Source organism: Gobius niger, assembly GCF_951799975.1.
Source record: "Gobius niger genome assembly, chromosome: 8".
NCBI lineage: Eukaryota > Metazoa > Chordata > Actinopteri > Gobiiformes > Gobiidae > Gobius > Gobius niger.
Genome location: NC_136859.1, coordinates 38,212,563 through 38,233,871, shown reverse-complemented (window position 1 = coordinate 38,233,871; position 21,309 = coordinate 38,212,563). Strand labels below are relative to the sequence as shown.

The 21,309-nt window shown below is 43.0% G+C and overlaps 1 protein-coding gene across 1 annotated transcript; it reads right to left on the bottom strand.

The window, feature by feature from the left end:
- Positions 1–11,148: 11,148 nt before the first annotated feature.
- Positions 11,149–20,889, bottom strand: LOC306967293 (uncharacterized protein). The gene is made up of 7 exons (XM_079562270.1): positions 20,861–20,889; positions 15,842–15,906; positions 15,475–15,757; positions 15,246–15,400; positions 11,619–11,901; positions 11,389–11,543; positions 11,149–11,303 (listed from the first exon to the last, which is right to left on the bottom strand). Exons 2-7 carry the CDS (start codon positions 15,900–15,902, stop codon positions 11,278–11,280), a joined length of 963 nt encoding a protein of 320 aa, XP_079418396.1. The 5' UTR covers positions 15,903–15,906; positions 20,861–20,889; the 3' UTR covers positions 11,149–11,277.
- Positions 20,890–21,309: the final 420 nt, after the last annotated feature.

The window sequence follows — 21,309 nt, the reverse complement described above, 5'->3', positions numbered from 1 at the left end:
AGATGCCTCCAGTTATTGTATTACAACATGCTGTGTTGTGCAACTCCAAATATTTTCCGTCAGAGGGAAGAACATGTTTCCTTAGACGAGTAACTGGAAAGTGTGCGTTCTGTGTCGCATCTGGAGACGGCAAGGTTTGTGTCAAACCTGGTGACACTTATGTGGAAATGCACTGGCAAGTGTTGAGTGCACATTACAACTTCATCACAACAGTTGAAAACAGTGGAGGGGGCGACAGTTTAGGCTCCTCAGATTGACATTTCTATTCTTGTGAGCAAGAGCAGCAGAAATCTTAGTTCTGGAAGACTTTTGGGAGGAAGAAAGTGCAAAAAACCCTCAAACTAGAACTGAAAGACTCTTGGTTGGTTAGATAAGCATTTAGAGCTGTGATACCTGCCACAAAGTATAACCTCTGCAGGGCCTGCTGAACCTTTTTCCTTTTACAGGGCCGGTCAAAAGTTTGGAAACACCTATTATGTGGCTGTTTTTTTTTTCTATTCTTTAAACACTATTTACATTGTGGGATTCTCACTGAAGGCATGAACACATGGGATTATGTAGCAGAAAAGGAAAATAACTCATAGTATGTTTTATATTTTAAATTCTTCAAAATTGTCACCCTTTGTTCTTGGCCTTTGCTCAATGAGCCTCGCAAGTGTGCAGAGCAGAAATCAAAGCCAAAGGAGGTACTTAGCCTTCAAATGTATGTATCATGAAACTCTTAATCTTAAACTCAAGTGCAGCTGTAGTTGTTGCCCATTAAGGGCACATCCTACAAACATCGCATCACTGTGATGGATTTGAGCTTATGCTGCACTTCTGAACAACAACAGATGACGCTATTATGGTCAACTGAGCTGAACTCTCCTCCTCTTTCCAAGTAGTTCCCCAAAGGCTTTCAACATGTCTACACAAGAATGATGAGTCATGTTTTCAAAGTGTCTTTGTGAAATGACTCAAATGCCTCATTTCTCTTTTTCTAAAAAAAAATGCAGTGACCCATGTGAGAACCCAGGTCAAAATTAAGTATACTTCAATATATTATTTGTATACTTGATTTTTCTCTAATACATTTAAAATGTGTTCAATAAATTGTACTTAATATAAGTATATTAAAATTGAATAAAATTGCATATTAAATGTATTAAACATAATACTTACAATACACTTGTGAAAAACATACTTAGCATTATTATATTTCTACCCAGGTTGGAGCCTGGGCGTGATGTCATGCGTGTTCACCCGGCTGCTCTGGGAGTTTGTATTCGCCGCCATTAACCGCATCGGCGAAGACAACGAGTGACTTTTGTGAAAGTAGAGGATGGATTCAAAGAAGAGACCGGCTTCTTGTTCATCCCTTACCCCAATGCAAACTCCACGCAAGACAAAGAAAAGAAAACGTTTGTCTAGTGCAACTAAAAGAGCCAAAGTGGAATCAGACAAGCTTCGTACTAAGACGAGAGTCAACATCGGGAAGGCTTTAAATGGAGAGACCTACGGTCCGGACTGAAATGGGACACACAGTTGGCTTTCTTCTTGATAAAGCGGTAAGATATTAGTATATCTTGTGTTTTGTTTCTTATTATTATATATGTTTTCTGTACTGTAGACCTGTTGTGAAGCACTTTGGTCAACAACAGATGTTTTAAATGTGCTATATAAATACATTTCATTTGATTTGAAGATATAGCCCAGTCTCTAAAGTCTGATATAGTAAATCTATGACGATGCGTAAAATTTGTAATGTTATGTCTTTAGTGTGTTACGTTAGCGTTAGCTACACGCTAAAGAATCTATGTATTATCAGAATTGGTTTTACTGCCATTGTCAGTGAACAGGTTCACAAACGAGGAATTTTCTTCAGAGCAATCGGTACAACATGAAACATGAAATATGTCACATAAAAGATGCTAACTCTGTTTTTGTGTATGGCCTATGTCTGCTAACATGCTAAGATGCTCATGTCCTTGACCAACAGGGAAGCTTACCAGTCAATGCCGTTGCATAGGCTATATTTTCTGTATCGAGAAAATCAGTATGTTGTTTCCGTGAATGTGATACATTTTGCATGTAGTGCATGTGGAGGAAAAAAAATATTTATACTCTTTGGGAATCAATACGAGCGATCGCGATGTCGTCACATCCGTTGGCTGTGGTAGGCATTTTACATTTTCATATTTGATAAACATTTTATTAAAATCCTATAATCAGCAAAAACAATGTCCATAAACAGGGCATTGCTTCTCTTGCGCTGTAACAGATCTATCATTTTATAAAACCGAGTTAGAGGCCTGTATGCATCAGCTGTTGCCGACCATTCACCAAAACATCCGGCGAAAATTGCGGAAGTAAACAATAACAGCGATCGCTCGTATACGTTACTTGATAAGCTAACGTTACGTTTCCCCCATGTAAAGCGTCTTTTTGAGTGTCCAAAAAAGCACTATACTAGTTTCAATCAATCAAACTTTATTTATAAAGCGCTTCTCATACCGAAAGGTATTACAAAGTGCTTTACAGATTACAACATTTAAAACAATACACCTGGCACAACCTCCCATAATATGGGCTGAAACGACTAATCGATTAATCGTTTTCTGGTTCACACAGACTCAAATAGAGAAAATGTAGTATTTTTCATGAAAACGTACTTGTTTTTTCATAGTATGGGTCTGTAGTGTTTTGTACATTGTAAATTTCATAAATATCCATCTGTGTCTCACCCAATCAGAAGCAGAATTAGCGCCAAGAGCCTCCAACAAACATTTACTTTAAGTTTCCTCCATCAACATGTTCTCAATCGGCGCCACTTTAGCTTTAAGTGATAATTTCTTTTTTTTTAAATCCAATTTTCCTACACCATTCACAGCCAAGCGATTAATCTATTAATCGTAAAAATATTCGATAGATTAATTGATGACAAAATAATCGTTAGTTGCAGCCCTATCCCATATATATTTGATATATTAGGATTAAATAAATAGATGTCAGTTAAAAGCTAAGCTAAAAAGGTGGGTCTTGAGCTGTTCTTAAAGGATCTATATATGTATATACACTGCTCACAAAAACTCAGAAAACACATCCTAGATGTCAATCAATTTGATTTGTCGGATGAAAATCTTTATTCATAGTGTAGGGCAATGTGTTGAGAACAAAATAACATAAGAATGATAAATGGAAATCAGATTCTCAGCCCCTGGAGGTCTGGATCCAAAATTAGAGTCAAAATCAAAGTGACAAATCAGGTCACTGGTTGATCCAAATTCTGTAGAAATTCCTCCAAACGAGTCTGTATCATCCTCAGTAGTGTGTGTGGCCTCCACGTGCCTGAATGCACTCCCTACAACGCCTGGGCATGCTCCTGATGAGACCACGGATGTCCTCCTGAGGGATCTCCTCCCAGACCTGGATTAGAGCATCAGTCAGCTCCTGGACAGTCTGTGGTGCCACGTGGCGTTGATGGATGGACCGAGACATGATGTCCCAGATGTGCTCTATTGGATTTAAGTCTGGGGAACGGGCAGGCCAGTCCATAACATCAATACCTTCATCATGCAGGACCTGCTGACACACTCTTGCCACATGTGGCCTGGCATTATCAGGCATCAGAAGGAACCCAGGGCCCACAGCACCAGCATATGGTCTTACAATAGGTCTGAGGATCTCATCCCGGTCCCCAATGCCAGTCAGGGAACCTCTGGCTCGCACATGGAGGGCTGTGCGGCCTCCAATGAAATGCCTCCCCAGACCATCACTGACCCACCACCAAACCGGTCATGCTGGATGATGTTGCAGCAGCAGAACGTTCTCCAGGGCGTCTCCAGACTCTGTCACGTCTGTCACATGTGCTCAGGGTGAACCTGCTCTCATCCGTGAAGAGCCCAGGGCACCATTGGCCAATCTGCCAATCGCTGTGTTCTCGGGCAAATGCCAATCGGGCTGCACGGTGTTGGGCAGTAAGCACCGGCCCAACGCCCTCATACCCCCCTCATACCCCCCTCATACCCCCCTCATACCCCCCTCATACCGCCCTCATACCCCCCTCATACCGCCCTCATACCACCCTCATACCACCCTCATACCGCCCTCATACCGCCCTCATGGAGTCGGTTTCTGGCCGTTTGAGGACCAACATGCACATTTGTGGCCCTCTGGAGGTCATTTTGTAGGGCTCGGGCAGTGCTTCTCCTGTTTCTCCGTGCACACATGAGCAGATAGCGGTCCTGCTGCTGGGTTGTTGACCTCGGTCGCCCCCCCCAGGTCTCCTGGTGTACTGGCCTGTCTCCTGGTATCTCCTCCATGCTCTGGACACTGCGCTGGGAGACACAGCAAACCTTCTTGCCACAGCACGAATGGACGTGCCATTTTGGATGAGCATCACTCCCTGAGCAGCTTCTGTGGGTTGTAGATGCTCCTCATGATGCCTCTAGTGGTGAGAACACTGGACAAATGCAAAACTGTTCCAAAAATACGGTACAAAGGATGAAGACAGGGAAATGGTCTGTGGTTCCTCTTTTGGAGTGATCTTGCTAATTGCCTCTCATTTCCACCTGTGTCTGTTTAACACCAAGTGAAACTGATTCACAATAAGCGTGGCTTCCTCACTGGACAGTCTGATATCCCAGAAATTTTACTGACTTGGAGTTACATTGTGTTTTTTGAGTGTGCCCTAACTTTTTGTGAGCAGTGTATATTGTACCTCTACCATTATGGAGCACTCATTTTTGTGATAAATATAAGTGTTTTCTGGAGGTATTTTTTCGAACCCGGAAGACACAACGCTTCGATTCAGTTAACTCCGCCCCCTCTCTCCGCACATACTTTACCGTAATATAAATAAACAACAATAAGTGAAGTTACTTCACGATGCAGTTATAAGGAGTTGACATCTGCAACACAGCTTCATAAATGGCTAACACACATGCTAATATGCTAACACACAAGCTAACACACATGCTAATATGCTAACACACAAGCTAACACGCGTTTGGACTGACTCACCCTCTGCTCCACTTTGATTCTGGTGAAGGTTCACAAACATCCATCAGAGTCAGTCACAGAAAAACACAATTTTGGCGAAAGTCGCCGAATCCCGGAGAAAAAAACAACTTCTCTCTCCTCGGACGATGGCCTCTTCTTAAGGAAGGTTGAATAGACTCAGTCCTCGTAGCCAAACGCGCTTCTTTTTCTCCGTGACATTATCGTTAGGTCAGAATAAAGAACAGGTGTGTCCAGAGTAGGTAACGAGCTCCATCTTCAGCTGCAGCACAAACATGACTGATCTGTTCAGACGCTCAGGGGGGGGGGATCAGTCGTTCACCAGGAGAGGGCGGAGCCTCAGAGAGCAGGATTCAGGAGGATTACTGAGAGCTGCGTGAATGAAGCCACAAACCACTCTGGGGGTGTTTTTGATAAGGAAATAGCATAACAACATGGCTAAAAGCTCCAAAAAGTCGATTTTGCAGGATATAGGACCTTTAATAACATGAACCTTCTCTGTCAGCTGGGAAAGTCACTGGAGGAATTTGTTGTAAAGCATCAATACATTTTGCAGCCACTTCAGGGGTGAAATTACGTTTCTTCACAGTTTTGGCGAGGACTTTTGCTTTATCAAACCAGTGACATTAAAACAAAAAAGACAGCCAAGTCGCCGACAGAGGACACAGTAGTGGACAGGCCATACGTGATGACCGGGTCCAGACTGTGTCCTTTCTTGTGAGTTGGCTGCGAGAATCATCATTTTTTTCACTCTTTTTAGCTAGTTTCCCTATAGACTGTAAACAGTTTTTTCAATAAATCATCAATAAATTTAATCCAAAATCGGGTCCATCAGGGTCAGTGTACTTTTGGGTATTTGGATTTTCTTCATTGGAATGAAAATAAAAAATGATGTTTTTCAATTTTGGTTTGCAAATCAAAAAACGAAAAATGCAAAAAAAAGAAGACATTTTTCAAGTGAATGAAACGTTTTTAAAGATGAAGCTGATTTTCATGCTTTCACTGTATATTTAATAAACAAAAAACAAATTAAGACGAAAACGAAAAACAACCCAATTTTCGTTTATGAAACCGGAAGTTGTCATATTTGTGCTCCTTATATGAAGGTGCAGTTTGTGAAAAAACGTCCGCCTTGTGATTGGCAGCCGGTGGCTCGAAAGGCCATTCCTTTGGTCAGTGGCCAGCAGACACTATAGATTCTATAATAGGAATGATGAAAATAATCTTTATACGAGGCCGGAGTCTGGGGTCTCCTTTGTGCACAGTGAGGCACTGGTGTGAACCCAAGAGCGCAGGATTTTCTTCACGATAATGTCCTTCAGTATCAGTCTCTTGACTAACCGTCAATGATCTAAACCAGTGTGGTCAACATCTGGCTTTAACTCAGCCCCCAATCATAACCGCCCTTTGACTCGGGGCTCCGGGGGCTCTGCGGCCACTTGGTAACTTTTACGCACAGCCCAGATGCACTCAGCAGACTGGCAGGGCGTGCACACGCGTTGGTGGCGTGTCTTCAAACATGGCTGTGCATCTGTTTTATTAAAGAGAGAAAGATTTGGTGATTTGGAGTTCTTTCTTGCAGCCCTGGTTTCTGTCCTCAAAGTTTACAACGACCCCTGTGCCAGCACAGTTCCAGACGCTGCATTATCTGCAGAAATGACCCTTGTACGTGGCCTGTTTGCAGTTCGGGAGCAGCTTGGCCATGTAAGGCACTGCTGCGTCTTGATGCACCAGAGGCACTTGTAAAACAGATGCAGTTAGTGAGGAGCAGAGGCGTCCACTTCCATCAGCAGCAGGTCGGCTACAGCAGGCTGTCAGTGAGACTGAAGTCTGCCTAGATCTACAGCTTATGGAGCAGGTCGGGCGTTCACGAGAGTCGCCTTTACCTTGTGTCTGTGTCTGGCTCTTCTATCCCAGCCCCCGCCTGTAAGGACCACAGCACCTCCACATTCAGCCAACTCATCCATCTGTTAGGCCAAGTCAGAGCACAAGCCACGCCTTTGTGCACAGCATGTGCCGTGCGCATCTGGCTAGAGCCGCTCAAAGAGAGGCTGTGCGTAAAGTTACCAAGTGGCCGCAGAGCCCCCGGAGCCCCGAGTCAAAGGGCGGTTTTGATTGGGGGCCGAGTTAAAGCGAGATGTTGACCACACTGGTTTAGATCATTGACGGTTAGTCAAGGGCCTGATACTGAAGGACATTATCGTAGAGAGACAGTAGTTGTGCGTAAACCTGATTAGATCAAACATATTTGTTCGTGTCTCTCCAGCACTTTTCATTAGACCTTTGCTAACTTGAGATGAAAGTGAATGTGTTCCTGCCCTTGATTTGCTAATGGGCCATTGATGACAGAAAATCCTGCGCTCTTGGGTTCACACCAGTGCCTCACTGTGCACAAAGGAGACCCCAGACTCCGGCCTCGTATAAAGATTATTTTTATCATTCCTATTATAGTATCTATAGTGTCTGCTGGCCACTGACCAAAGGAATGGCCTAAATGTGCCGATCCAGCGGCAACACTTGGAGCCGCAGGCCGACAATCACAAGGAGGATGTTTTTGCACAAACTGCACCTTCATAAAAGAGGCGTTTATATTTAACGCTCTTGGAGCACAAATATACTATACTGTAACTTCCGGTTACATAAACGAAAATTGGGTTGTTTTTCGATTTCGTCTTTTTTTGTTTTTGTTTATTAAATATACAGTGCAAACATGAAAATCAGCTTTATCTTTAAAAACAACGTTTCATTCACTTGAAAAATGGCTGTTTTGTTTTTTGTTTTTCAAACCAAAATTGAAAAACAACTTGTTTTTCCATTTTTTAATTTTCATTCCAATGAAGAAAATCCAAACACCCAAAAGTACACTGACCCATCAGGTGTTTTTTCACAGAAAATTGTTCAGTAGAAGCAAAAAACGACACTCGTTAGCTAATGTAGCATAAAGCTACAGCTAGCTTCACGAGCTTCCTGGTTAGCATTGCCTGTTTTTTGGCGTCTTACTCCCCGATTTAACCGAGCACATTCTTTCCAGTTTGGCTTTTCCCAAATCTTTTCTACATTCTACAATCAGATTCTGAAGAAAATGATTGTCACTTTGTTGTTGTGTTGTTGGCGCAGTTTTGTCACATTTTTAAGCCTTTTAGTCGTATTTTTGTCACTTTTTTGTCGCTCTTTTGATGCTTTTTTTGTTGCATTGTCATCCTTGTTTTCTCCTTGTTTTCTTTGCTATTTTGACATTTTTTCTGGAAGCTTTTAGATTTGGGTAATTCCAACCATGCTCTATCTATTGCCGTGTAAAGTAGAGACATTATTACTTCTGTGAGTCTGACCTATTGCTACTAAATGTATTTATATTTGTGATGTGCCAGCCGAAGATTTGCTTTGCGATCACAGCCTTTTCCAACATGCTACTATTGCATTTAATGGAAAATTAAATGCAAAAGTCCTTTATAGTGCTAATTATATTCTTTATTGATATTTTAGTGTATTCAGGATTTTGGGAGACCCCAATTCAGGTTTAGGGCTGCAACTATCGATTATTTTAGTAATTGATTAATCTATCGATCATTTACATCAATTAATCGATTAATCGGATAATAAAAAAAACAGTTTTAAACAAAGGATTTTTCTGCTAGAAATAGCATTTATTTATTCTTAATTTCTTATCAGTTTGTCCCGAAAGCAGCAACATGTGACTCTCATAAAGAGACGCCTGTCCTTATGTCCATGATGAGGAGCGAGAGCAGCTTCAGAGTGTCTTTTAAATCAGTGCTTTTACTCTTATTCAGGTGAAGTACGGTTCATATGGTTTTAATGAGAAATATTAATAAAGCGAGTAATCAAAGCAGGAAAATAAAGTTCGAAGCATTTTACTAATCAAGTTAATCGATTTGATCAATTAATCGTTGCAGCCCTATTCAGGTTCATTAGGAATTACTGCTCTTTCACTCTTGATCATTTTTATTCCCTTTATTCCCATTTGTAAGGTATATTGCAGGGGTGTCCAAACTTTTTTCCTGGGGGGCCGCATACTGAAGCGTACACAGGGTGAAGGGCCATAGATCCGTGGTTAGTGCCGCAAAACCTTTGACTAGCAGAGGTTTAAATTGCCCCCACACCTTTATTTCTGCTCAAAACCTTCATGCAGCTCTGTCTCACAGTAAAAGGTTCGTTGTTTGGTTAGAATTGTGTAGAATTATTACATTTCAAATAAAAAGGACCATCTCTGATGATGTGTCCCGATTCAGCAAGACGGCAGAGGGCCACCAAAAATTGGTCTGAGGGCTGTATTTGGCCCCCGGGCCGCCCTTTGGACACCCCTGGTATATTGCATCCAACATGGATAATATGTGTATGTATGTATCATGTGTATACAATGTGTGTATCGATCTTCAACAGATGTGTGGTCATGATTTATGTTTTATGGCCCATACCTTTTATTGTGGTCATTTTTAACTACTTCAAACTCTAAAATAGTAATGTAACAGTTATTCACATAATTATTTTTATGTTGCATTGTTTATTCAGGCCATTTTGGAAATATATATGTATGGGTTTGCATTACATTTGTATTACATACATTGTATTTATCAATACAACAGCCTGAGAGGCAAACCTAAAAATTCGCTAAAAATTGAAAATTGACAGAAAATGATCCTGCTCTTTACAAATGAGATCCCTTCAACCAAATCATGTTGTAGAGACAATTGTACATGTCCTTGGGTAAAAGTACTGTCCTTCTCCTTCTTGTGTAGATGTCCCTTTATTTTCTTAATTACAGAAAAAGTGGCCTGTTTCTCAAATAATTTACGGCTGAACTAAACATTTACACTTGCTGCAAGTGGGGTTAAAGCATTTCTTGTAATTAAGTGCGCAAATTGACCTTTCTCAAAACCCCGCCCCAAAGCTAACCTGGCTAGCACCATGCTGCTGTGTGCGCTCGAATCACAGCAGTCTGGGGACCATGGCCAAAATGTTCGCATGGATTTGGGAACCAATCACAGAACGAGGAGGGACGGCGAGACGAGGACGCACTATTCGATATACGGAAGCTTGTAGTTTATTTACGGATAAAAAATAAAAAAGTGTATTGACGGATCCAACATGACAGCAGGAGACGCGATGGTATTTTTCGATCAAGCTTTAGACCTTGTTCTACATAGTTTAGCTCAAAAGTTTACAGCGGGTCCGTCATACGTCGTCTCATACGATGATACGATTGGCTGTGGCCTCGTGCAGACACATTCTTAGCAGCCAATAAACGACTATGGACGATGGTAAACCACACCTCTCCTATGAGAAATGAATTGGTGGTCCCCAGACTAAATATCACTTGTGATTTTAGTCTGGTGTTAGCCAGGCTGCCCCAAAGCGGTCATTTCCCAATCATACCTCATAGCAACCGTCGCTCTCAGTTGTTCTCCTGAATATAGTGAAGCGCTGCATGCTTGATCTCCGCAGAAAGCCAAGAACAACAAAACCGGTGCCGACATTGTTATTTACGTTTATGCTGTGGTCCTCAGGTGAAAACATGACTTGTTATCAGTGTTGGGGAGTAACTAAATACATGGTTTTAGAACACGTATTTAGAATACTCATTTTGAGTAACTGTAGTCCAGTAAAGTTACATATATGTATTTAGAATACAGTTACTTTCCAAATATCAAGGGAATCCCTTCCAGTACTCAATCATTAGATTTTAGCTCCATATTACTATATAACTATTATTAATGTTGAACTGCTTTTCCTCCTAAAATAAAGATTTAAAATGCTTGATCTGCTGCTCCATCTGCCAAGTTTGAGTTTTTGAGTTCCTATTTAATGGTAAGTGACTTTATAACAGGTGTCCCAACAATCATAGTCTTCATTTTTGTAATTATACGCCATATTTATTCATGAATATAATGACAATCAATGTGGAAGTATTCTAAAAGTATTAAAGCTATTCAGAATACAGTACTTCTGATTAGACCATGTAATGGATTACGTTACAAAATACATTTTAAGGCAAGTATTCAGTATTCAGTAACTAAATACAATACAAATTCAAAGGATTCTCCTGAACTCTGCTTGTCGTAGAGGTTAAGTCACTCCTTGCGATGCAAAGGGAAGGGGGAAAATTACAAAATAGTAACGCATTGTGTCTTGGAAAAGTAACCTTTATTATAGGTCAGGGAATACTATAAGTAGTTTGCATTAGATTAGTTGTTACTCATAAAAGTAGTCAGACTAAACTAGCGTGCTACTGAGTATTGTGTTACCGGCGTCACCTTCCATCCTTTACATGAGGCTATCCGGCGATTCACCTGAAACGATAACCAAACCAGACTGAGCAGACTTTCCCCTCTTGGACAGAAATCAAATCTATTCATTATGAACGGAGCACCTTACCTTTATCTATGTCGTCTCCGTAGACCTCCACTTCACAGAGTGTCAGATATTTGTCTGTTCCACGTAGAAACACATTGACGTACCGTCCCTCCATCGGTGTGGGAAATTTAAAAGTCTGAGAAAGGCCTAATGGGATGTGGGAAATCGTAGCCACTCTAAAAAAACAAAACACAGGTACATTAGGCCTGCTTCTAAGACTGTGTTATTGTCTCATAGGCCTAAAAACATACACAGGATTGTCGTTCCCGTTGTTCGCTAAAGAACTGCCGACGCGGATCTCTGCCCCATCCAGTCTTTGAGCGCAGCAGTCTCCTCTGTTCTTGACCACGATGGAGGTGATGGCGTATTCGAGTCGCAGGTCCACTCTCCACCAGGGGTCGCTGGTGGTGAGGGTGTGAGAGCAGGAGTCGTGGGAGTAGATAGGGTCTTGTTTCCCGTCGATGGCGTTAGAGGCCGCCCCAAACTCGTCTAAAGTGTCGATCTGGGTCGCCACTCCGCCCAGAGCCACGTTCTCTGCAAATCAGAGCATAAAGGCGAGTAAGTAAGGCTCCTGTTTTTAGGATCACATGTTCGGCCAAGGACTCGTGGAGTCAGAGGGTGGGAGGTGGGATAAAACCATGGCAGACTAAAGCAGTGGAATGTACCAGAACTTAAGAAATACACTGACAAAACATGTCCTTTACCTGAATGTCACTAACTGTTCTGATCTGGGGTTGCTGCAGTCGGTCAGGTCTAGGTTCAGCCTGCCTGAACATCCTGAATGACCAGGTTATTCCCTGAGTGAAAGAAGAATTCCCCGATGGCACGGGCGTATTCCAAGATGACAATGCCAGGATTCATGGGGCTCACATTGTGAAAGAGTGGTTCAGGGAGCATGAGCTGGACCGGTGGCCACAGAGTCTGGATCTTGACCTGTGGAGGATCTTTGGGATGTGCTGGAGAAGACTTTGCACAGTGGTCCCACCATCATTACTAGATCTTGGTGAGAAATGAATGCAGCACTGGTTCTTTGGACAATGCAGACACGTATTGAAACACCACAGTGAAAGGTGCTGGAATCGAAGCTAAAGACGCTACAATCAAATATTAGAGTGGGGGAACTTTTTTTTGGTCAGGCAGTGTATTTGTGCAACTGAGGAATATCTGTTGAAGTGGTGGAAAATCAAAACTGGAATTCTCCCACAAAAGCCATGGTTCTTTATAATACACTTATCCTGCACGCTCCGGTCTAAGTGCTCGGCCCAGAGCTGTGGACTAACAGCGTTCTCACTTAATAACTAATTCAAAAGATTTCTATCAGTTGATTAATTTGTTAATGAATTGCAACTATTGTTCTCGTCCTTGGTTGTGGAGCGGGGGATGGGAGAGTAAGGGTTGGGAGGGAAGGGAGTTCTGCTTCCTGACAGCCTGTTGGATAAAACTGTTCTTCAGTCGACTCGTGGCCCGTGGATTCCGTAGTCTCCTCACTGAAGGCATTACCTTGAAGAGACTGTGTGATGTGTGTGTAGGGTCCCTGGTGATCCTGACGGCTTTGCGGGTGAGACGGGTCGAGTACATGTCCTTAATAGAGGGGAGAGGAGCTCTCCAGATCTTCTCCGCTGCTCTCACGATGCAGTGCAGTGCTGGCGCCGTGTCACACAGTGATGGAGCTGGTCAGGATGCTCTCTATAGTCCCTCTGTAGAAGAACCTCACAGTGATGGTCAGGATGCTCTCTATAGTCCCTCTGTAGAAGAACCACAGTGATGGAGCTGGTCAGGATGCTCTCTATAGTCCCTCTGTAGAAGAACCTCACAGTGATGGAGCTGGTCAGGATGCTCTCTATAGTCCCTCTGTAGAAGAACCACACAGTGATGGAGCTGGTCAGGATGCTCTCTATAGTCCCTCTGTAGAAGAACCACACAGTGATGGAGCTGGTCAGGATGCTCTCTATAGTCCCTCTGTAGAAGTTGGACATAATGGAGGCTGAGACTCTGGCTCTTCTCGACTTGCGGAGAAAGTAGAGACGCTGATGACTTTTCTTGACCAGTGATGTCGTGTGCATGGTCCATGTCCTTTATTTATCCAGGATAAACTCATTGAGATTAAAAATCTCTTTTTCAAGAGTGTCCAATCCACTCAGTCGTTCCTGACCCCTCTCCTAGGTCTTTATCAATGTCTGCTTTGAAATGACCGCTATGTCGTGGCTACAGTGACTGATAAGGGGGCAAAATACGCTCGTTTCCCGGCCAAAATGGGACACTTGACAGCTATGACAGGGCATCATCAGTCGCATAGTTTAAAACTCATGGACAGCCTGGAAAAGTTCACTGGTTTCATGCAGAAAACGAACCTCTAGTGATGTGTTGGTCGCGAACGATCCGGATCTTTTGAACAAGTTTTTACAGTGAACGATATGAACGGGTTCGCGGCTCTTTTTTTTTCTTCTTCTAATTCCTCTTCGGGAGAGGGGTGTCACTTAGTTGTGCATGCTTATTTTGCGAAACAAAAGTCACTGCTGGAGTGGGGCGGACGGAGAGAGGGGTGGCAGAGGGACTGCGAATACACGACGGGAAAGGGTTTTAGAGCGCGGCTCTGGGGAAACAGCGAGAGAGCGCGCCCGAACGCTCCCAGCACCAGCACTGTCCCGGGCCATAGGAGAGAAAAAGGCGTGCGAGGTCCGTGAGTGACGAGGCGGCTACAGGAGCCCCGACACTCACATCTTCCACCTGCTAAGCTCCACTGCCTCCTCCTCAGTCCGCCCCGGTCATCTCCGCCGCCCCACGAGCGAGGCGCTCCAAGTGAGCAGCATAAGGCAACGAGCTTGAGAAATAAAAGTACTAATGACATAATAAACAACGGTTACAGAGGAGATCGCGTTGAAGCTCGACCTCTTTCACTTAAGTTTTTTTCCCCCCTCTTGCGCGAGGGAGAGATGCAGATTAAAAGTTACGTAAATGAGAGAAATAGATGTTTATTTGGGTCGTGTGACTGTGTTTTGCGATAACAAACTCCATAGAGGGAAATATCAATGTTTTAGGCTATTGTGTGAAATAGTGACATTTTTGTTCAAATAAAGTCCATTTCGGAGGGATTTACTTTCTTAAAAAAAAAAAAAAAGCATAATCGGCTCTTTAAGGTGAACGGCTCCCAAATGAACGGCTCCTTTCAAAGAGCCATAAATCCCATCACTACTAACCGCTGCAGTAGCTGATTGATGAGATATTCAGAGCGGGAGCTGCAGCGGCTAAGGCTTGTAGACTAATGGCCGGTCAGATTTAGGAACCGTCAGCAAATTACTCTTCTTAAATTGTGGTAGTGTAGTAGGCCCACACGCCATCATATTTTTTACTGTCTTTTACTGTCTGTTTTAGTTGCTGTCCACTGTGAAGCACTTTGTGACCTCTGTCTGTGAAAAGCACTATATAAATAAAGATTACTTACTTACTATCTATGTTGACAGTATTTTCATTCTGAGTCTGCACAATGCGCCCAATCCCTGCCCGTGATGGGCCATTCAGGTGCCGCTGGCCCCGCTCACATACACCGCCCAAGAGTGCCGAGTGTGCTTGTGTCTGCACCTTTGCTCTAGTCTACCACGTTTGCCTTCTCCCTCAAGATCGGGCCCCAGGGCTCTGATGGGTTAATCAGGGGGGTAGAACCCCCCCAGATCCCCCCATATCTCACACACTGCTTATAAACCTCGATCGGCTACACATAGTTACGGGCATGGAATTTTCAGTTGGCCGTCGCTTTGCTGCTTGTATAATGTGTACTATAGACCATTTGTAAAGCTCTTTGTTCAACAACACTTGTTTTTAAATGTGCTATATAAATAAATGTGATTTAATTTGAAGTGCCTTATAGTTGAAAAACTTACTTTTTTCATCTTGGTATCCATAAACCTCCACTTCACAGAGGGTCAGTATTTTACTTGTTCCAGGTAGAAACACATTGACGTAACGACCCTCTGTGGGTTCAGTTAAAGAGAACGTTTTCGAACCTCCTGCTGGGATGCGTGTAATTGTCGCCACTCTGGAAAAAACCAAGACACAAGCTGCGGTTTACAACATGCTTTAACAGGGACCTAACAGAATTTGAAGACTTACACAGGGTTGTCATTCCCATTGTTCAGTAAAGAATTGCCGACACGGATCTGGGCCCCATTGAGTCTCCGTGCACAGCAGTCTCCTCTGTTGGTGACCGTGATGGAGGTGATAAAGTAGGAGTCTCGCAGGTCCAGTCTCCACCAGGGGTTGGTGTCTTCACGTGTGTGACTGCAGGATTCATGCACGTAGTTAGAATCCTTGTTTCCATCGATGGCAAAGGAGGCCACTGCAAACCCATCGTGCGTATTCATCTGGGTCGCTTTTCCGCCCAGAGCCAAGTTTGCTACAAAACACCCACAGCAGAAGCTTCATGTAAGAACCAACATTACTGAAACATCACAGCAACCCAAGTGCACCTTACTCTTACTTTGAGAATGAGTAGAGGTGGTTTTCAGGAGGAGCACGAACAAAACTGGAATGTACTTCATTTTTCTGTGAATCAAAAAGACAAAAAGTCAGTAGTACAGTCAAGCAATGTAGCCGTTGCTCTCCACTAGAGGTCTGCGCGGCACAGAGTGTTCTGTCCCGCGCCCGCCTGCCCCCGCATGCCCCCCCGCCCCGCAAAAATCCTGCATTTGGGGACGTCTGCGCTGCAGGAGTCATGACCAGTGCAGGAAGACGCTTGGACAGACCGCGGGCCGCCCACACCCGGTTCCGGGCAGAGCAGAGACGTCTTGCTCCGCCCTACTCTCCCCTGACTCATTGGGCTCTTGCCAAATCGGGTCACACAAAAAGGAAGAAGACCAGCTCAGGCCTGTCCATACAGCCTTGTGTATAACATAGGTTTTTCATGGTGTATGGGACAGTCACACCAGTTCAACCCCAACTAAATTATGCTCCTGTCACTGTGTAACATCAGACACAGACTGAATCTATCAAGACAAACACACCAACAAACGCACGCGCTTCATGTCAGATAAGTCCGTGCAATAGCCGCACATTAAGGGCCGACTTTACTCCACAGAACAAGCATGAAAACACTACACTCACTGTCCATCTTCTGGGGATCAGTCGTAGAACTTGCTGCTCAGTGCTCGTCCATAATTCTCACTCATCTGGTCAGTCATCAGCTCCATTTGGAAAAACTTTGTAATCCACAAAACCAGGCGCCTGTCTCCACCTGCCCCGCGCCCATCACCGCTTGTTTTATATGTCAAGTCTTGTATATAAGCCCTAACTTATCCATGGTGGACCTACTGCAACGACGCGCTGTTGTTTTGTTCAGTGGAGGCAGCGTGGAAGATGCATTCAGGGACCGTGAGAAGAGCGGGAAAGGCGCACTTCTTACTGTCCTTTTTATCCACAAACATGCGGAAAATCTGCACCTGAGGATCGGCGGCAGGTGCTGACAGTAAGAAGTGCGCCTTTTCCCACACTTCTTACGGTCCATGAATGCATCTCTCACACTGCCATGCTCAACAACAGCGCGTGGTTACAGTAGCCACACCATGGATAAGTTAAGGCTTATTTACTACTTTTGACATGTAAAAGCAGCGGTGAAAGGCGCGGGGCAGGTGAACACAGGCCTGTTGTGGTGGACTATGCAAAAGAAGTTTTTCCAAATGGCGCTAATGACCGACACGACGAGAGAGAATCATTGGATAAAGACCCACGTAGCACAAAGTATCCGCCCCAGTTCCGCGGTGGAGGCGCAGCGCGGAGGTGTCAGGATCCGCGGCGGGTCCACATTGGAGTCCACTTGCAAAGCGCGGCCAGCAACACCTCCGCCGCTGCTGACCTGCGGCCAACCTCGCGGATCCACTCAGGACCCGCTTCGGATGCGCTTTCTAGAGGACGTTAATCCGCCGCGGATCCGTGCGGCGTATCTACCGCGTATGTGTCTATTTTGTCATGATTGCCTTCTCGTTTTATTATTGATCCACTCAAAACTTTGCGATTTGAATAACATCTACCCTAAAACTAGCTTAGCATTTGAAAGGAAATTGTTAAACAAATTTGGCAATGCTAAACCATACAGTACAAAAAACTATGGATTAAAAGACTTTACATGAGTATAATTCTAATAGACTTTAAATCATAGAAATATGCATCAGCGCTACAGCCTTCAAGGCTAATAAACCCCATTTATCATACAAACGAAAGAACAATTTAAACAAGATGGACAATTGTATTTAATTTATCAATTACAAATATTAATATTGACAATTTTGATAACAAAATGATCAGCTATAGGCTTCTAAATTTGAAAACTATTAACGTCACAGTTGGCTTCTCAATGAAAATAAATAAAATAGAGATGTAAACCAATGACCAACAAAACATTTATTTAGTGAAGCCACATTTCAAACCAATATATCGCAAACTACTAGCTTGGCCAAAGAATCAATCCCCCCAAAAGTTCACCACAATAAAATAGATGATTGAATATTGTACTTATGCGCAGTAGACTGAGTTGGGTGTTCAGAGTTTGAGATGTGTCTGGTCTGTCTGAAGCAGTAGGAAGGAGTAGAAGCAGTTCGCTGCTCATCGACAACATTTTGATAAGGTCAGAGCATGGTCAGAAATCATTAACGAATGTGCAGACCTGTGGAGATTTTACTTGAGATACAAATTAGTGTCCTCCGAGCTACGAGCGAACTCATATTCAGTGAAGTTTCTGCTTTTTGTGGGGTCGGGTACACATCATGTAGTTTGTGTTCACGTGACATCACAACATTCTAAAGGGCCTATAGTTTAACATTGAGGCGGAGCACCTGAAAATTCCATTCCATATACTGGGGCCAATTCACATGAAACAATAACTGTCACTACTATGGTCAAATTATTTCCCCATAAAGGCGTCCATGTGTGTGATGTTGGCCAGTACAGAATAATGTGGCAGGTTTGTTCCAATCACTATCAAATAAAGTGGTCAAAACATGCCTTGCCATACATTAGTATTGGGCCGGGCTTCCTTTTTCATTTGCTCAATTTGAACAGGCCCGGGATGTGACAGCTAACGGGACGAGCGCATTTGCAGGACTAGGCTCAGACAGCTAAAGGCAGCGCTTTGATTTGGATTTGTGATATGGAGCTTTCTGGTAGGTGTTCTGGAGAAAATCAGCTCAGCCAAAAAAGTGCTTCATATACAAACACATATCCAATCCTATGGGTACTTGTTTGTCAATGTTTGACTTGAAATTGCATCTGATTTGGCTTCAGTTACAGAAATGGAATAACCTTTAATCCTGTGGTGACATAGATATTCAGATTAGGGTGGAATATTCTACTTTCATTGGGCCAATTGAAATGGCTAGTTTTAGGTAGAGCACAATGATTATTAGCATCACATTAAACAGGACGACTGCACCAGGGACATGGGATATTTGTGCTGAGAAAACTTTAAAATAGGCATTAAAATGCTATTTTACATAAAATGATGATACTATATGATATCCCTGTGGCCACAGGCCTGAGCAAAAAAACTCAAGGGCTTCAGTCTGATTTTGTCTCTCACATATTTGAAGCCTTTACCTTTAAGTGTGTTGTCAGTAAATTGTTGTTGTACAAAGTTACGTTGGAATAGACTAAATGGCTCGAGCTCCACCTTTCACTAGAACCAGGTTGACTCGTCTCCAAAGCTGCGCATTTATCATGTGAGTCTCCAAATGCGCGCAGCTAATTAGCATCATTAATTTCGCAAAAACGGCGCGCGCGACCTGTGGCTTTGTCCCTGTATTGGCCTGATGGCTAAATTACAATAAATATGAGGAAAGATAAACTTTAGAGGTTAGAACGAAGAGAGAAGGAGCTCTGTCTCTGACTCAGAGCAGGCAGAGGCAGGACTCACCTCATGTTTAAGTGTCATTTATGACAGAAAGTTTCCTCTCAGCTCCGCTGGAACAGGCTAGTGTTGAATAAAAGCACATTAGAGCGAGGCCAGACTAAGATCTGTCTTTCCTCGCTCTGTGTCATTACATCACAGAGTCCACCTCATCAAGTCACTGCTGAGCTGAAGCTGGGGCTGAACACCGGTCTGTGGGCTGACCTATTTGGTACTTTTTAAAGGGGTGTCAGGGCTCTGAGATATTATCATCATTATTGTTTGTGCAAAATTCTGTGTAGCAGCCATTGTATTTCAGCCGGTTATGTTCAGTTCTTATAGTGTCAATTATGAGGAAACTTAGAAAGAACAATACAGAACGCTTTATGTAGCATCTTTGAGGGCCCCACCCTGCTCTGGGCCCTGGGTACTCAGTACCCTTTACCCCCCCCCAGTCCGACGCCCCTGCCCCTGATGTAGAATGTAAAATAAAAACTTAGAGATTTTGTCATTGTGGCTTATATGGATGGATAACAACTGTTGTAAGTAATAATTCATTGTATTTCACTGAAGCAGCAAATTAATTAAGAAATGTTGTTCAGAAAAGTGATTTTTATTTGTTTTTTATTTTAAGCTACTGACAGGAAGTGACATACAGGAGATAGAGGTAAAGTTCCCATTGACATAAAATGGTTCAAATTGCTTGCCTTTATCTATATGTACCTTCCTGTCAGTGTCCAATATGGAAGTGAAACGATAAACATCACAGAAACTGAAGACAACTGGGTACTATATTAAGCAAAATCTTAAATATAATTGTGTCAACTATGTTTTAGCAAAAATTGTGTCTAACGAGTCACATGCACTTGAAGTGTCACAAACATGTCTTATGGACAAATGAACTGAAATGAGTTCCTCAAATCAAGGATGAACTGACTTACAGTGGTGCAGATGGTAGAGCAGGTCGTCTTAAGATCTGAAGGTCAGGGGCTCGAGTCCCGGCTCCAGCAGGCTCACACTGTCGTTGTGTCCTCGGGCAAGACACTTACGTCCACCTCTCCTCCAGCGCCTGCGTGAATGGGTGAGTGGTTCCTTGCTGTAAAGTCTAGTATAGGTGGGAAAGTTGAGACCAATTACAGAATTTTAGTTTTTTTGCAATGTAAAGACAAAAGATTAAAGAACAAACAAATCAAGATGGTAGTTTTCTGTCACTTTCTTTTCCTATTAACCCCTTAACCCCCGCCTGAACCGAGCACATTTTCTCCAGTTTGGCTTTACCCCAGTCCAAAAGCTTCTGGAAAAAAGCTGTGAAAATAGCAACAAAACTGAGACGAAAACAATGATGGAAATGTGACAAAAAAGTGAGAAAACATTGACAAAAAAGTGACGACAAATTGATGAAAAAGTGGCAAAAAATGACAAAAATGTGATAAAAATTTGACAAAAAAAAATATTTTAAAAAATGACAGAAATGTGATTAAAAAATCAACCAAAAAATTACAAAAAAGTTACAAAAATGAGTTGAATAACCCCCCAAAAAATCTGAAGACGTGAGGAAAAAGATCCTCTCGGTTCAGGCGGGAGTTAAGAGGTTAAAGTGGCTCTCATGGAGGAAAGACATACCTTGAAGACGAGACACTTCGGACCAAAGTGCTGCTGTAAGTGAAGAGATGCCTCCAGTTATTTATATTAATCCTTGCCGTGTTGTGCAACTCCAAATATTTCCCAACACAGGGAAGAACATGTTTCCTTTGAAGACGAGTAATGGCTTCTAAGGAAACGCATATGGAAATGCACTGGCAAGCATAAGTGCACATTAGCAACTTCATCACTACAGTTGAAAACAGTGGCGGGGGCGACAGTTTAGGCTCCTCGGATTGACATGTCGATTCTTGAGAGCAAGAGCAGCAGAAATCTTAGTTCTGGAAGACTTTTCAGATTCAGAAAACTTTATTGATCCCTCAAGGACAATTCATTTGCTGCAACCTCCGACAGATATTACACAAACACATCACAACGCTCACTCTGAGTCACTTCCAACAGTACAGACAATAGTAGATAATAAAAAAGGA

Coding starts and splice junctions, on each gene's coding strand:
- LOC306967293 (XM_079562270.1), bottom strand. CDS start 15,902: ATGAAGTACATTCCAGTTTTGTTCGTGCTCCTCCTGAAAACCACCTCT. Junction 11,902..15,245: donor TGGATACCAAGATGAAAAAA/GTAAGTTTTTCA, acceptor TCTGATTTGCAG/AGAACGTGGCTCTGGGCGGA. Junction 11,544..11,618: donor AACGGGAACGACAATCCTGT/GTATGTTTTTAG, acceptor TTGTTTTTTTAG/AGTGGCTACGATTTCCCACA.